This window comes from Ochotona princeps, chromosome 19, assembly GCF_030435755.1.
Source record: "Ochotona princeps isolate mOchPri1 chromosome 19, mOchPri1.hap1, whole genome shotgun sequence".
Classification (NCBI taxonomy): Eukaryota; Metazoa; Chordata; class Mammalia; order Lagomorpha; family Ochotonidae; genus Ochotona; species Ochotona princeps.
Window position 1 is genome coordinate 23,673,894 of NC_080850.1, and position 17,651 is coordinate 23,691,544.

At 50.9% G+C, this 17,651-nt stretch overlaps 1 protein-coding gene across 8 annotated transcripts in view; it reads right to left on the bottom strand.

Annotated features, from left to right (window-relative positions):
- Positions 1 to 298: 298 nt before the first annotated feature.
- The window catches only part of ARHGEF37 (Rho guanine nucleotide exchange factor 37), a 68,080-nt gene continuing 50,727 nt past the window's right edge, over positions 299 to 17,651 (bottom strand). For 7 of the 8 annotated variants that reach the window (XM_058677645.1, XM_058677646.1, XM_058677643.1 and 4 more), the window contains 9 exons: positions 15,680 to 15,879; positions 14,318 to 14,448; positions 13,648 to 13,752; positions 12,147 to 12,257; positions 11,010 to 11,339; positions 9,255 to 9,383; positions 4,245 to 4,440; positions 1,857 to 2,014; positions 299 to 564 (listed from right to left, as the gene is read on the bottom strand). In XM_058677645.1, coding sequence (XP_058533628.1) covers positions 355 to 564; positions 1,857 to 2,014; positions 4,245 to 4,440; positions 9,255 to 9,383; positions 11,010 to 11,339; positions 12,147 to 12,257; positions 13,648 to 13,752; positions 14,318 to 14,448; positions 15,680 to 15,879 — 1,570 coding nt within the window. In that variant the 3' untranslated portion in view covers positions 299 to 354. The remainder of the gene's footprint in view (positions 565 to 1,856; positions 2,015 to 4,244; positions 4,441 to 9,254; positions 9,384 to 11,009; positions 11,340 to 12,146; positions 12,258 to 13,647; positions 13,753 to 14,317; positions 14,449 to 15,679; positions 15,880 to 17,651) is intronic. The other variant, XM_058677648.1, reaches the window with a different exon arrangement.

A 17,651-nucleotide genomic window follows, 5' to 3' on the forward strand; every position in this document is an offset into this window, starting at 1 on the left:
ACTGTGAAGCGGGGCAGTTCTGTAAACATATAGCACACAGGTAACATTCACCTGGGTAGCCTACTCCCACTGGCAGGCTTTGATGGAGGTGCCAACGAGACTGGTCAATCAGCTGCAACCTGCTTTCCAGGGTGTGTGGCCCCAGCATGGGGTGAAGCTTCCCTGTGCAGACCAAATGAGGGGTCCTGCCTTAAGCCTCTGTGACCCACCCCCCTGTTCTGTCTGCTTTCCAGTGCCCTTCCCCCACGCCGGCCTGGGCTTCCCTTCCACTCTTGCTCTTTCTTCGCCTCTCTTCCTCCAGGGTCACAGCCTCTATTCTCCTCTTTAGGCAACAAAGGCTCCAAGGAGAACGTGCTAAGAGGGGAGACTCCAGCCCCATGACGCTGGGCTTGGGACCTGGGCCAGGAAGCTGGAGGGCACATATCCCCTCTGTCCGTTCACCTCCACCAGGCTCCACTCCGGATTCCCCTTCTTGTCCTGAGCCTCCAGGACGGTCACAGGCTGGCCGGCCTGCAGGCTCACTTCATGGTGGCTCCTGGCCACAAAGGGGTACACCGCCACCACCTGAAACACACGGGAGGGACACACAAGGGAGGACAGAGACTTGGTTCTGAGAGGCCGTTCATGCTGTTCCACCCAACGCTGATGCTGCTGACTGTGAGAGCAGCCTCTGTGCCCACTGCAGTCCAGGGGCTCACCCTGGCTTTCCCAGGTCACCCCATCTCTACAAGGACCCCCACCCCTGCAAAGACAAATCTGCAATGGCTTCCTACCCACCTTTCTTTTTCTGAGCTATAATTCACAAACCACACTATTCAACCTTTTAAAATATGCAATGCCGTGTTTGCAGCACGTTTGCAAGGTTACATGATGATCACTAATTTCACATTTTCATCATCCCAAAAGACAGATCCATAGTGTTAGTACACACCCTGTGTCACTCCCAGACCCTGCCCACCACTGACGAACTCTGTCTTTATTACTGGCCGACTCGACACATTTCTGCCAGGGGCATCATGCATGGTCTCTTGCCACTGGCTTCTCTCATTTGGCATTCTGTATTCAAGCCACCCACACCATTCCTGTTTATAACTGAATATATTCCATTGCCTAGATTCTCATGTTTTGTCTACTCACTGGTGCTGACAGGCATTTGAATTGTCTGTTTTCCAGTTCCCATGAATCAAGCTGCCATGAACACACACATGCATGTTTCCCACTGACTTTGCGACAAAGACTGATACCTTTACCAGGATGCCAAGGCCCTGCTGGCGTGGCCCCGCCTACATCTCCAGCAGTTTCTCTCTCCACCCTGCCTACATGGGCCTCATTCTCTTCCTCACACACCCTCTGTCCTCCCTTGCCACTGGACTTTCGCAGTGCTGTGCACACTTTCTGCTCCTCCCATCTGTACACCACTATACACCCTTATCTGATCGATTCTACTCATTCCTGGCTGAGAAAGACAGCATCTTCTTGGAGAAACCTTTCCTGAGCCTCTGCACACTCGACACTGCATCACCTTTAGGGTTATTCACACTGTCCCTTTACTCCTCACAGTTCTCCCCTGAGAGCATGGCTCTGGGTGTGGAAAGAACACATAATGCATAAATGCATAAATCCCATTTGCTCTTTGGTAGGGAGAGGATGAGGGTGGGGTCAGCTTTCTAGTGTTTATGTGGCAGGAGTGGGAGGGCCTTTTTTCTGGGTCTCTCCCTGACCTGGACGCTTGATGTGGCCACTGTTCAAGACCCCAACCTCACAGGATGGTAGTCCCCTCAGACAGGCAGAGCCAACTCCAGCCCCAGGCTAGGTGGCTGAGGGGAGGCCAGCACCCAGGCCTTCCCAAGACTTACCTGGGTCACAGCAGGAACAGAGGGGGAAGGGGCTGGGGTGGGCAGCAGTGTCGGCTGCTGGGAGTCCACATGTGGGCCCACCTGCCCTCTGGGCTCCTTATTATTTGGAACAATGTGATATAGCTGCAGTTTCCCAGCTGGCACGTACCCCCGATGGCCTAGTGGACAAGCAGAAGGTCATTATCCATCTATGGGCTGTCTTCCCAGCCCTTGTGGCACACATGTCAACAGATATGAGTGTCCCCAATGTAGCTTCCCAGGACGCCACGCCCCAGTGGACCCCCACAAGGTCATCTAGGAAACATACCCCATAGCAACAGGAGCTCACTCTCCACCCAGCTGTGAATAGCTCAAATGAATCCACAAGTTGTTATTTGGACTGATAGTGAACACTGCTTTTCAGATGCTAACACCACTGTCCCAAGCTCCTCTGGGGGCAGCCCAGAGTTGGACTGCTGCCTCTCACCAGGACTGACTTTCCCGTGGGTAGACACTGCCTTGTACCCTGCAGGCAGCCCCAGCACCTTCTCACACTGTTCTGGTTGTGATGGCTACGATGGTTATCACTCCCCAAGGTGCCAGCTCCAGCACTGGATCACACACCAGCTCCTAAGGTCAGCAGGTGAAATGCTTAACTCTATTTCATGCTGAGCTCCCTGGGCTAAAAGCAGCTTGGCTTGCCCGAGATCAAGCAGTTGGCTCAGAAGCAGAGCTGGGATCCCAACCCAGCCTTCCTGCCCCATGGGCCTTGCTACAATGCCTAGTCCATTATTTCCTGAGTCCCAAGGGTGCCCTTTTGTGCTAGATGCCTGACGCCCACCACTTTTTTAAACTGGCTCTTTTTAAAACTTGATCTAGCACTATATAACCACAATGTACAACAGCAGGCTTAGGGACTTGTCCTATTTTTTCTGATTCAGATTAATGCACTTAAGAGGCAATTATAATAAGCTGTCTAACAGTAGAAAAAGCCATCACAGTAGGGGCAGGTGTTGTGGTCTAGCAGTTTAGCTATGACTCTGCTTCTGAATCAGTTCCCCATTAATGTGACTGGAAAGATAGCTGCTGATGGCCCAAGTACTTCCTGCCACCCATGGGAAGACCCAGATGAAGCCAGGAATCTTGCCCAGCCTGGCTATTGAGGCCAATTGTCTCTCTCTCATCCATTTTATATTCCAAATAAATATATCTTTCTGTTGTTGTTGTTGTTGTTTTGGAAAGTCAGAATTACTGGCAGAAGGAGAGACAGAGAGAAGGATCTTCCATTCGCTGGTTCATTTCCCAAAGGGCCACAACAGCCAGAGCTGAGCTGATCGGAAGCTGTGAGCTAGGAGCCAGGAGCTTCTTCTGGGTCTCCCATGTGAGTGCAAGGTCTGAAGGCTTTGGGCCGTCCTCTACTGCTTTCCCAGGACACAAGCAGGGAGCTAAATGTGAAGTGGAGCAGTTGGGATTAGAACCAACACCCGTATGGGATCCCAGTGCATGCAAGGTGAGGACTTTAGCCACCAGGCTCCCACAACAGGCTAAGTCTTAAAAAATAAAAAACTTCACAGGGATATTGGTGCTATGTTGCATTAAGTAAAGCTGCCAACTACAATGCAGGTATCTCATACGGGAGCCGGTTTGAGTGCCAGCTGTTCTACTTACAACTTCGTTTCCTGCTAATGCACCTGGGAAAGCAGCAGAAATGGCCCCTGCTTGGGCCCCTACAGCCATGTGGGAGACCTGAATAACGCAGCTGGCTCTTGGATTCCGTCTGAACCAGTCCTGGCTGTGGCAGTCATTTGGGGAGTAAAGTAGCAGACAGATCTCTGTCTCTTCCTTTCTCTAACTCTGCCTTTCAAACAAATAAAATAAAAGTCTTAAAAAATAAGTCCATGGGTTTCCTAACAGGAATGTTGTGTAACCCTTAGTTTGTGGGTCTCCCCACGCCCCTCCGGAAAGTTGTACTGGATGAATTACCTTCAGATGATAGTGCCACTCCAGCCTGGCTACACTGGGGCACCCAGAACTGAATAACAACCGAAGGCCAGGACAGCCAGTGAGGAAGGGAAGGGACAGTCATTTCCTCATCCCATACATCAGCCTTCAATCAAGTACCTGGGACCCCCAGCGGTGCTGAAGTTCTCTCCTGTGTCTCTATCTACCCCAAGGCTAGGCCCTTTTCTTAGGACCCCGCACAACCTGATGACACACACTACAATGAAAGACTGAATTCCTCCTCATGTTGTGCACCACTGGGTCACACTAAGCTGTGTCCCTCATCCTGCATGTCACCTGTGCTCATTCCTGTGACAGCCAGACATGGCCACAAGAGTGCCTCTGTCATCCCATGGCTCCTGTTCAAGTCTCGTCCCAGGAAAGAAGCGATGACAAAGATCCACGTACCCCCGGTGTCCACCAGCCAGCGGCCACTGTTGCCTTTGGTGTCCTTGTTCTGAAGCAGGGCCACGATCTGGCCCTGCGGCAGGGTCAGGTCCAGGGTCCCTGGCCCACTGATGTTGCTTGTCACCTGGTACAGCTTCCCAGGGCCATACTTGCTCAGGAGAGCTTGCACCTGGCGTTCAGATCCCGGCAGCAGTGGCTGTGGGGGAGAGGGAGAGAATCAGGCACAGGTACATGAACATTTCCCCGTGTTTTGAAAGCTTTGTCCAGCCCCACCCTCCTCCTCCTGCTGATCAGGGTACCACAGGGTTGGCTCTTAGCATGCAGAAGCAATTTTTTTAAAAGCCCAGTTCCTGGGATCCTATAAAATCATAATTCAAATTCTGAAATTTCTGGCCCTAAATCCAGTCCAAAATGGCCAGCTGAGTTACACCCCAGGAAAATGCTTTGTACAGGTCTTCCAGCTCTGTGAGACTGTACGTTTCATACAGTCCCCAAACCCTAGGCACCTGGCCCTGCAGCCTGCGTGGGGCATACATGGCAACCCTCACACATTCACAACTTTGTGAGTTTTCAGCCCACAAGGACTCACCAAGCACCCAACAAGCAAAGCGCCACTGGTGAGCTTTGTGAATGGCGTAGAGAAACACAGGAGGGTGTCTGCCTGGATGGAAACTCACAGCTTGTCCCTGACTCTCTTGGCATTTCTTTAGTTCTCCCACTCACTGCCTCCAGCCAAGTGTCAACAAGAAAGGACTTAGGCATAAGGGTCTACTGTTGGTAAAACCAGTAGGGAAGTAAACAGGCTAAATGTGTATCGACTGCATTTTGTTTGTGCAGGTATTTAGATAAACTCACACACACACACACACACACACACACACACACATGCACAAATATGTTCACCATGATGTACAAGGTTACTTTTAGGGGGAGAAGTTAAGTGTGGGGAGGTAAGCAGAGGTGCCATTTGGGGACATTCAGGCACAGTCTCTGCCATATCCCAACCCCACTGGAAATACTGGGTCAGGATTAAGAACCAGAGAGCCTAATGTCTCTAAACAGACCTTTACATAGAATGGTGGAGAGTGGTGGATAATGTGAGTATAAAAGCCAGAATGAGGGGCCTGGCCCTTTGGCCTAGTGGCTAAATCCTCGCCTTCAACTGCTAGGATCCCATAGGGCACCGGTTTGTATCCCAGCTGCTCCACTTCCCGTCCAGCTCCTTGCTTGTGGTCTGGGGAAGCAGTGGAGGATGGCCCTGAACCTTAGGACCCTGCACCCATGTGGGAGACCTGGAAGAAGCTCCAGTCTCCTGACTTTGGATCAGCTTAGCTCTGGCCATTGCGGCTATTCGGGGAGTGAACCAGCAGATAGCAGATCTTTCTGTATCTCCTTTTTTGTGTATCTGCCTTTCAAAAAAAAATAAATAAATCATAAAAAAGCCAGCATAAGGTGTGGTCAGGGAGTGAAAACATTAAAGGACCAGCCTTATGGTGCAACAGGCTAATTCATCACTTGCAAGGCCAACATCCTACATTAGAGTGCCAGTTTGGGTTGTGGCTACTTCTCTTCTAATCCAGCTCCTTGTCAGTGTGCCTAGAAAGGTGGCTCAAGAACTTAGGTTCCTGTAACTCATGTGGGAGACCCTGATGGAGTTCCTAACCCCTGGTTTGGGTCTGGCCCAGCTCTGGCTGCTGTAGCCATTTGAGGAATGAACCTATTGAAAATCTCATCTCTCTCACTTGCTTTTTCTGTCACTCCACTTCAAGCTGATGCAAATAAACTTTTAAAAATATTATTATTATTAAGTCAGTGGTATAGTAAACATTTGCCTCCTTAAATTTGATGCCCCAGATCCGTACTGAGAACAGCAGCACCGTTGGCAGTCCCTCAGGGAAGGACATATAAAGCTGTCATCAGGACTGCTCCTGTCCTTAAGTCACAGCATTTCCGCTGGGTTCTGGACCCTTACCCAAGTAAGTCAAGAGGTGAAGGGAGGTTTGATGTCTATGGCAAATGGGGGAGAGGAAACGGGGTGTCTCTGGAATCACAGATGGTTTCACCTGTTTATTCTGCTTTTGTTTCTACATTTTCTCAGTTTCCTAAAATGTTTGCTCTCCCAGTAAGAAAAGTGTCATTCTAACTGGTTTTAAGTACAGAGAGGAGATTCCCACCACAAATTTGAGGGGCTTCAGTTCTTTCTTTTTTAAGAGATTTACTTATTTTTATTATAAAGTCAGATAAACAGATAGGAGGAGAGACAGAGAGGAAGTCCTTCCATTCGATGATTCACTCCCTAAGTGACCGCAACAGCTGGAACTGAGCTAATCCGAAGCCAGGAGCCAGGAACTTCCTCCAGGTCTCCCACACAGGTGCAGGATCCCAAGGCATTGGGCCATCCTTGACTGCTTTCCCAGGCCACAAGCAGGGAGCTGGATGCGAAGCAGGGCTGCCGTAACAAGAACCGGTACCCATATGGGATTTCAGTGTGTTCAAGGAGAGGACTTAAGCCGCTAGGCTATGCCACCAGGCCCAGTTCTTTCTTTTTAAATTTATTTTTAAATATGTATTTACTTGAAAGGCAGAGTTACAGAGAGAGAGAGAGAAAGAGAGAGAGATGGATCTTCTATTTACTGATTCACTCCCAAGATGGCCACAAGACTTTGCACTGGGCCAGGCAGAAGCCAGGAGATTCCCATCTGAGTCTCCCATGTGACTAAGCAGGATTCTAAACACTTGAGCCATCATCTGCTGCTTTCCCAGGCACATAAGTAAGGAACTTGTTAGGAAGTGGAGCTGCCGGGACTTTAATTGGCAGCCATATGGAATGCCAACCTTGCAGGCAGTGGCTTAACTTGCAATACCACAGAGCTGGCACCTGTAAGTCTTTATTTGGTACATTTCCCCTTGCCCTGATGTATAGGGTTCATGGTTTAGCCCTGAGGGGGGGTAGAGTGCAGGGCAGGAAGGGAACAGCTATGGCCCAAGGAGTCTGCTATGACTCCCATGGAACAGACATGAGTCCCTGCTGGTCCTGGACAGTCTTGGCATCGTGGCCAGGGCTGAAGGTCACTCTATCTGTCCAGCTCTGCTAGGCCCCTTCCCTGTCTCTCTGTGTTCCTCGGAACTGTCTGGTGACCTCTTACTCCAAATCTATTGTGCCACCAAACACGCACTTTTGTTTTCTCCAGCCTGGGTTTTACCACATTCTGGGTAAAAGCTCAGAAAAAGCCTCTTGCTAAAGCTGCTGCAATTGCTTGTGAAACGCAGACTGCCAGCTGTGCTCTCCAAGTGACTGGAACAGTTTGCTTCCTTCCATTGTAGAGAAAAAAAAAATGCTTTAAAAAAAGCATTTGTGGGGCCCGGCACGGTGGCCTAGCAGCTAAAGTCCTCGCCTTGAAAGCCCCGGGATCCCATATGGGCGCTGGTCCTAATCCCGGCAGCTCCACTTCCCATCCAGCTCCCTGCTTGTGGCCTGGGAAAGCAGTCGAGGACGGCCCAATGCATTGGGACACTGCACCCGCGGGGGAGACCTGGAAGAGGTTCCTGGTTCCAGGCTTCGGATCGGTGCAGTACCAGCTGTTGCGGTCACTTGGGGAGTGAATCATCGGATGAAAGATCTTCCTCTCTGTCTCTCCTCCTCTTTGTATATCTGACTTTGTAATAAGTAAATCTTAAAAAAAAAAATTGCCCAGCCAAAGCTTTAGAAATCATTATACAGTTTATATAGTTCCCTTTGTTATTAAAAATGCCATAGTATAGGGCTGGTACAGTGGTGTAGCAAATCCTTCTTCTGCTTGTGGTGCCAGCATCCCATACAGGCAGTGGTTCATGGCCTAGCTGCTCCACTTCTGATCCAGCCCCCTGCTTATGGCTGGGAAGGCAGCAAAAGATGGCCCAGGCCCGCAGGCCCCTGCACCCACATGGAAGACCAGGAAGAGGCTCATCCCTGGCCATTATGGCCATCTGGGGAGTGAGTGAACCAGCAGATTGAGGATTGCTCTCTCTCCCTTTCTCTCTGTAATTCTGACTTTCGAATAAAATAAATAAATTTTAGCTTAAATACATATTAAAAACACCACAGCAAAAAATAAAATGTAAATGACTTCTTACACGTACTTTTTGTTCATCTTCAATGCCGGTATGGAAGCTGGTATTAGAAAGTGGTAAGGAGGACCCGGCACGGTAGCTCAGCAGCTAAAGTCCTCGCCTTGCATACGCCTGAGACCCCATATGAGCACCAGTTCTAATCCCAGTGGCCCTGCTTCCCGTCCGGCTCCCTGCTTGTGACCTGGGAAAGCAGTTGAGGATGGCCAATAGTCTTAGGACCCTGTGTTCTTTTTTTAAGGTTTTATTTATTGTCTGAAAGGCAGAGTTATATAGAGAAAGAAATCTTCCAAGTGCTGGTTCATTCCCCAAACGGCTGCAATGGCAAGAGCTAGACCAGGCCAAAGCCAGGAATTCCACCCAGGTCTTCCTCCACATGAGTGGCAGAGACCCAAGTACAGATACTGTTTTCCTGAGCACATTTGCAGGGAGCCAGACCGGAAGCTTAGCAGCCAGGCTTGCACCAGCACCAAAAGGGGATGTCAGTGCTGCGGGCTGTGGCTCAACCTGATATGCTACAAGGCTGGTACCAAGGCTGGATTTTGAGCCTAGACACTCTGATATGGGCCTCTTCATGACTAGACCAAAAGGCCAGCCCCCAAATTCCCATGCTTTTGATGATAATGCCATTTGCCCATGCTTATGACTAACTCCACTTAATCTTCAAGTGTTAGGGTATTCTTACTCTGGACCCAAGAGTTCCATTCGGCTCTTCAGCTTACTGTGTATGTGGGTATGCACTCCACCCAGCCTAACCACCCCCAATCCCACCCAGGGTATGTGCCCATGGATAATACAACAGCAAGAAGAAACAAAGGGAAGGGAGGGGGGCATTGAGCCTCACTGGGGGCACATGGAAACCTGGGCAGACTGTGGGGTGCGGGGAGAGGCAGGGTCACTTACTTGCACGGTGGGAGGTGGCAGCACCTTCTCAAAGTCCTTTTGGAAGGAGTGAAGCCGGACACTGGTTTGGCCTAGGGTGTCCTCCACCAGCTTCCTGAAGGCAGGTTCTGAGAGGTGGCGGTGGGGCAGCTATGGGGAAGGGAGTGGGACAGATGGGGTCTTCATCAGGAGACAAGAGACAAGGAGACTGGCTGCCCACACCCTAGTCAACGGAGGGCCACGAGGGGTCTTCCCTTCCCAGACAGCTGTGGGTGCTGGCTGCCCACTCATCCCCTCTCTTCTAAGGATGCATCTCTCCATGGGGTCCAGGGGTGCTACCCACCAGGATGTTCTGCCTGAGGGTCTGGCAGCCATGGCATCCCTTCCTCTCACCCACAGGGCCAGGTACAAGCTGACAATGGACCCACGCCAGGCAGGGGAGCCCTTCGTGCAGGCTGAGACAAGAGCGTTGCTCTGCCTCAGGGGCGTGTGAGGCACTCCTTGCTGCCAGTTCTCCCAGCATGTACCTGGCTCTGCCTGGGAGTAAAGCCAGTCGAGGGAGGGAAGCAGAGTCAGGGGGCAGAGCAAAGCTCAGGGCCCTACCAACATTACTTTTTCTGCACCGGGCCATGCCTCAGGCCTGATCCTCTCTGGCCCTCCAGGCCCCCACATCAGTACCTTCTCTTCATATTCAATCCAGTCTGGTTCAGATTTGTGGTACTTGCAGCCAAAGGAACTGTTGGTCTGGCTGTGCCCTGATAAAGGCCTGCCCAGGAGAAGAGCCTCCTGCACACTCATGTGACCACTGGGAGTAAGTGGGGAAGACCCTACGGCTCACAGAGACATATCCAGCTCATGGGCCTGTCACCAGACTCACTTCACAAAAACAGAGATAGGGGTTCTGCTCTGCAGGCCTTCCCTGGGCTCCACAGGGATGAAGTCGAGACAGGATGGTGGCAGGTGCTGCCCTAAGATTCTACAGTGCATAACAGGGTGGGAAACAGCCTGGCTTCCTGCCACTATCAACTTGACCTCCAGAAAGTCTCTGAGACAAAACTCTGCAGAATGCTCTAAGGGCTGGGAGGAAGCTAAGTCCTTCCCCATCCCACAGGCAGAGGCACTGAGGAAGGGACTCTGGCCAGTGCTTAGCAGAAGCAGGCTTTTGAGTCCTATGGTCCAGGGCCCAGTCAGCCAGTGTCCAAAGTCTGCTATTTACTGTGTAGCCTCAGACTAACTACAGAACCTCTCTGGGCCTCGGCTCCTTCAATCTTTTTAAAGGAGGAGAAAAATAATAAAATTGACAGTGCAGAAGTGCTGCAAGGGTTTAAAGAGAAAATACATAATGCTCCATGGGAAGTTCTCGAAGTAGGTAGCTTTTACCTACTTGAGGAGGTAGCTAGTGTGTGCAGGAGCGCAAACAATGCCAGCCTGAGATATTTACCCCTGCCTGCACAGAAGGGCCTTCTGTCCCTCTCACCACCTGTGCCAGCACTCCAGGGATGGGTGCCAGTCTCCTATCTGACCAGCAGAGCCTTGTCAACTTCAGAGCCCAAATCTGGAAATGGCCTGAATTCTGGTCCTACCCTTGTTTTCAGTGTCTGACTCCACCAACGGAGGGAGACCTAGAATGTCCCATTGCCCACTTCTAAGAACCTGCTGACTTGTTGGGAAGACCCCATCTCACTTCATTCCAGCCCCTGCCAACAGCCAGCTGAAGGGAGCTGCCAGGCCTGACCTGACTACTCTCCAGAGGTGCCACAGTCCCTGTGGCCTTACCTGGGCCATGCTGCTCTCTGCCCTCTGCAGCACCTGCTTTGCCAGGTCGCTCTGGAGGGCCACGAACGTGCACAGGAGCTGGCCCAGCCACTGTACAGCCAGCTGGTTAAACTGCGGGAGCTCGGCCACCAGCAGGGCATTAAGCGCTTGATACGTGTGCCGGGCTGCCTCCTCCTCATAGGTCACACTGCCTGCCTCCAGAAGCTTCTCTTCCACCCGTTCAAAGTCCAGCAGCTTGTCCAGGCGCTTCTTGATTAGGTTCTGAGGGCCAGCCAGGGCTTTGGCCAGGCTGCACAGCGGCTGCCACACCAGGCCTTCCAGCCGCTGCTTCTGTGGAGAAGAGGTGAGCCTGAGAGTGAGGAGAAGTGGCAGGGGCAGGGGTGCTGGGAGAAGGGGCTTTGGAGCAGGAAAGCCTGGGCACCAGTAGCCTGAGCACCCCCACAGACTAACTGGGACCCATCGCAGGTCATTGAACCCCTCCCGACTTTAGTCTGCCCCTCTATAAACCGGAGTCAATGCATGTAGAGTGCTTAACAGAGTGCATAGCACATTCCACATTTCTTCATATTGTTATTATGAAAAGATCTTGAAAAAGATTTTGAATAGAGTATCAGTCAAGGGCATACCCCATGGCACTCAGATCTCAGCTTGCCTCAGTTTATCTAGATAAACAACAGGGGAGGGCATCCTTCTGAGCCTCAAACTCCCATTTGTAGAATGGGGCTGTTAATAGCGTCCCTTCCAGAAGCCGTATGGTGTGAATGAAAGGAGGAAGAGAACATAGGAGACTCAGCACACTTCTAGTAGAGGGGTTCAACACATACAGCTGGGGTCATTTTGCTCATAAAATGCACTACTAGGGGTCAATGTTGTGGCATAGCAAGTCAAGCTGCTGCCTGTGAAGCCAGTATCTTATATGGTGCTAGTTCAAGTCCCATCCAACTCCCTCCTAATGAGCCTGGGAAAGCAGAGGAGAGCAAATGTGTTTGGGACACTGCATCCATATGGGAGACCCAGAATGTACTACTGGTGCTTCTTAGCAGCCAACATGGACACCAGACTCTTGTAAAGCAACTGCCATATAAATATTCCTGTAACCTCTGCCCCGGCCAGAGAGGAGAAAGCAGCTGCACTCACAAACTCCAGGAAGGCCTCACATTGCAGATCCCTGGCCAGGCTGCGGTAGTGTGCCATGGGTCCCTCGGACACGTCCAGATCGTAGTCATGCGGCCTGAAGCGAAGAAAAGCCTGGGCCAGCGGGAGACACACAGTCATGACCTATGGGGGCTGCCTCACGCCTCACTGCCTTTTTCATATAACCTCCCACAGAGGCCATCCAGACCCTGGACACACCCCCAGAGTCAAGGACACTCCAGCTTACTCTCACTTCACACCACTTAGGCCATCAGAGAGTACCTCCTTGGAACAAACTAACATCTGTTTCCCTGTCTTATCGGGTGTCTTCCGACCATTTCTGTGATTTTTCTTCCCAAGTCCATATTACATGTGCTCTATTAGTATTTTTCTTTAAATCAACCAACTGTTCCTATCAATGCATTGGAGCTGGCATGTGGCATAATGGGTTAAGCCGCCTCCTACAATGCCAGCATCCCATGTGGGGGCTGGTTCTAGTCCTGGCAGCTGAGAGGAGGGGAGCCCTGTCTCCTGGGGGAGATTCCACCTTAACACTGTGTCTAGTGTGTAGGTCCTGTGTCCACAGAAATGCAGCACCAGAAGCTCCAAATCTTCATCTGGCGTGAAGAAGCCAGACTTCCCCTGCTTTGTTCTTCCCAAGGCCAGCAGCTACAGGCTCTTCCCTCCAGCTCAGGGCAGCTCAGAGCAGCTTCCCTTCCAGCACTTGGTGCTGTGCCAGGACACCCTGGAGGCCCAGTGTGGAACACAAACCATTGGAGAATCACACCCTCCCAGGAAGCTCCCTTCATACAAAACACCTTGTGATTATCGCTGCCTGAACTGGTTTGTGCAAATGGACGTGACTGAGAACAAAACCATGTAAAGGGGGCATAATAGATAAACTGAGCCAGCCTGGATGACAAGGCTGGAGGACAGTGCTGTGCAGGATGGGCAGGCAAACTGGCAGCCCTGTGGCTGAAATTAGTTTGAAGAGATCTATTTTCTTAGGCCTGCCCGGCAGTGAGATTTTTATCAAATAAATGGCTCAGGTTGCCACATCAGGAGATGTCGCCTCAAAATCCGAGTTTCTAGAGTTTCTTTGCTCAAAACCAGAAGACCAGGACACCCTCAACCCCCATCCCCAGCCAGCAGCAGCACCCCCAGTACTGAGTGACAGCTGCCTCCTCAGACTCATTCATTCATTCAGCTAGTCAAAAGCCAAATATTATTTTATCATTTAAGTCTGCTGGAAAAATCTATTTAAGCAGTTGGCTTGATATTAGATTCCTATTGCATGCTGGTGTCACTCCACAGTATTACCTGCCTGGCCCCTTTAGAAACCTGAGTTTGTCTCTCTCCTGTTCTAAGTGCTGGCCCAGCCACGTCCCCCTGGAGTTTCCCCTTGCTGTGATCCCGCCCAACAAGAACCCCAGCAAGCTTCAGACTACCCCCAGGCTAACGACCCAGCCCAGACCTACTTGAAATCAACTGTGTGGGGCCTCACCTCCAGATGATCCACGTAAGCAGCCACGTTGCTCTTTAGCTCAGTCACACACACTGACACCCACTGGAACCTCTCTTCTAAGTCCTCAAACTCCTTGTCTTCCGTCTGGTGGTAAATATGCAGTGAGTGCTGTGGAGATCCGCCAGGGAGCAGTGCACACTGTGCCCCAAGACTTTACTGAGCACGCTCTTTCCACAGACCAGTCCCAAAGTGGAGAATGAAACTGCTAAGAGGCAGTGCAGCTTGGTGCTTTTCTATTCAGACCACGTAATCACACATGCACACTCCCTGACTCTGTGATCCCCAGCAAGTGTTTGGCTGTCTCTTGGAGTCTGTGGTCTCACCCATAAAGTGGAGACAGTATGAACACCTAGTGCATTGAGTGGATGCAACAACCCCTGGCTTGGAGCCAGCACTCAATCCACCTGAGTAGCTCCTAGCAGCCCCAGAGACTCTCTCTCCTGTCTGTGGGAAGACGGCCCAGAAAAGGAGCAGCACCAGGCGCAGCAGAGAAAGCCCCACACTGGCTCTTTGGGGGCAGGACGGATGCCTATCTTGTCACCTCTCAGCACCTCTCCCTTAGCTCTAGCTGCCCCAGCTTCCCACCCCTGCTACTATGCACAGCCCGGACGTGACTAGGGGGTGACCTCCCTCCCAGGCCCACACTCACCCTGGGCACCAGCCCTGCCTCCTGCTTCAGCAGCTGGCTCAGTCGGGTGGTCTTCTTGGAGAGGGTGTGTGTGTTGATGCGGGCCAGCCGCTCCCGGAGGGTCAGCTGTTCCACCCTGGTGTACTTGGAAGCTGTGCCAACAGAGAAGATGGGGCATGGCTTGGGTGACCCAGACTGCTCCAGGAAAGCAAGGGTTTTGACTCATCTGGTTGGGTCCCCTCTCCATCAGGATGGCACCTTTCAGAAGCATGAGTGGTGGGCACAGGCCAGCACAAGGTGCAGGGCTGCTCCTGGGGGCTTCACTTTCCTCATCTGGAAGGGGAGGTCAGCCAGCTTGTAGGATTGCCAGATCTGGAAAAACTTCCTGAAGAAGAACCCAGCAGCCAACCACTAGTCCGGGGTCCCTCAGACAGGCTTGGCCAGGTCAGCGGGAAGCCCTATTTCCCACCCTTTGGCAGGCAGGCTCTCATTCTGGAGGAAGAAGTGAGCCAGGGAGCTGGACAAAGCCACTAGATATGGTATGGTATGGTGAGAAAGAGCACATGCCTGAGTTTGTACCTGGCTCTCTCCCTCACACCTCTGGGACCAGGAGCAAGTGGCACGAACTGTAGTTTACCAGGCTATCACAGGGTCAAGGGGCAAGGAAGACAACAAAGGGGAGGATGTGTCCAGTTGGCCCCGGGCAACACTGGCTAAACATCCACTATGACGCTGACTCAGCTGCAAGGCCAAATGTCTCCATTCTCAGACCCTGCTCCATCATCTACACTTTCCTATGGGGAAGCAAGGGGTCCTCCAGGTTCTGGGTCTTTGCAGACAGCTCTTGAGCCATCCAACATTCTCCCCTCCTCCACAGTGTGGCAGTCTGTGGCTAGCTAGGGATCCTCAGAATCCCAAGCCTTGGCAACAGTGTCTGGTTCAAAGAAGAGCACACAGCTCTAGCCCAAGCCAATCCACTCATGATATTCTCCCAACCGTGGTGATGTGTTCAAAGTGAGCATGTGACCAACTGAGTCTTATCCAAGAGTTCTCATTTGTTTATGCTTATGGGGAGGAAAAGTCCTATCTTGAAACTTAGTGGGTGTAGAGTGCAGATATGAGTCTTAGAACAGCACAGCCACTTACCATCATGAGGGAAACTAACCTGAAGATGAAGCTGACTCACAGTAATGAGTGGCAACAAAGAGAGTTACCAGGAAATGGAGTCAGCATCTTGATCAAACTCTACCTGAAGCCCACATTGTTTCTGCATTAGCAGTTACATGAGCAATCACACTCTTTGTTGGTAAAGCCAGTGAGACAAGATTTCAGCCACTGGAAGCAGTCTCATGGATGAGTCTTCTAAACACCCCATATCCTTACCCACTTCCTTGCGCATCTTGTACTCATTGATGTTGGCATTGACGTCCCGGAGGGCAGAGGCGGCCCTCTGGAGGACAGAGTAAGCCCGGGCGTTGGGAAGTGTGTTCTCCAGAATTTTCTGCAGCAGCAATGGATACTTGGTAATCCTCTGTAGAGGGATTACCAGCAAGAAACTGAGGCCTGAACGTCCGGCTTGGGGCCTGAGGGAGAAGGCTTGTGTTAGCCAGGTACATCCCACCCTGTTGGTACTGGGGGCCCTGGGCTGCAGTGCCAACCCTGTCATTTAGTCCACTGAGTGAACTCAGGCAAGTCGCCCTCCCCCCATGGACCTCAGCTCTCCCTGAGTGATCTGTGAGGTCTAGACAAGACAGGCAGTGACAATCTTGGGCCTGCGTCTGAGTCTGTAGCAAATGATAATGCTGGGGGTGGGGGGTGGCACCTGGCACAGCAGCTAACATGCTGCTAGGGATGCCTGTAGCTCACATCACAGTGTGTGTTTCCAGTCCCAGTGCCTCCACTTCCAATCCAGGTCTCTACTAACGCTCGTAACTTTGGAGGCACATTCAATCACCCACTTGGCATCTCCACTCAGATGTATCCCAAGCATCACTCTACACATTGAGAATCTACATATTTTACTTCATGAGATGGATGGCTATGTAAAATAAGTTCTAAATTCACAGAATCTTAATTTTTTAGAAATTCACTTAAAATATTCAGAGGTTAAAAGGACATAATATCTGTAATTTCCTTCAAACATCATAGTTTAAAATAGGGAAATTAAATGGCAAAATGTTAACATTTGCTCATTTTAGGTGATAGAACTGTATTTACTACATTAGCTTATTTTCTATATCTCTGAAATATTTTTTAAAGGAGAGGGGCTAGCATTGTTACAAAGCACATTAAGATGCTGTTTATAGCAATGCCAACATCCCCTATGGATGCTGGATTGTATCCTGGCTACTGTACTTCCAATCCAACTCCCTGATAATGATGGGAAAACAGTGAAGAATGACCCATGTTGGAGCTATGGATGAAGCTCCTGGTTCCTGGTTTTTGGCTGCAGCCATTTGGGGAATAAACCTGTGGAGAGAAGATTGATTTTCATTTATCTGTCCCTTTCTCCCCTTCTGTAATTGTGCTTTTCAAATTATACACACACACACACACACACACACACACACACATTTTAGACATTCCATAGGTGATTATTCCTGGTCCCCTTCTTGCCACTGTCTAGAATTTTATCAAGAATCCTCCAATTTGAGGGAATCTGGAAAAAGACTCCAACATTTCCTTAACTATGGCCATCTGGCCTTAGTCCCGCTTCTGAAGAACCCACAAGGGATTCAAACCGTCCACTCTCCAAGCATGCCTCCTCAAGACTCACAAACTCAGCTCAGGACCAGTCCCAGTCCCTCCGGCTGGTACTCTTGTTTCTCCTTCTTAAGGACAAACCTATAGACCAAATGTCCAGGGAAGATCAGCCGCCAGGCTAAGAATAGGCAGAGCACGTGGGAGCCGCTAAGGAACCACAGTGAGAGGGCAGGCAGGGATGGCATGAGCCCCAAGCCAGCCATCTGCTCTCCCAAGGGCTCCGACTGAGTGTGCAGCCAGGCAAGAAGGAAGCAGTCGCCAGGTATTTGCACAACACCATGCTCTGGGCTCACTTTGTGTGACAAAGAGCAAGCTGCCCGCCAGGAACAAGCGTTGCCTTCCACAGCAGAGGGCAGGATCCTTACAGAGATGGCTACAGCCTTTCACAAGCACCAAGGAGCCAACCACCACAGAATGACAGTGGCCTCTCACATGTGGGACTTCTCTAAAGTAATGCAGAGGAAACTGTTTCTGCAGCTTTTTAGATAGGCAAAGAAAGAAGGAAGGAAGAAGAGGAGGGAAGGAGGGAGGAAGGCAGGAAGGAAGGAGAGAAAAGAAAGAAAGAAAGAAAGAAAGAAAGAAAGAAAGAAAG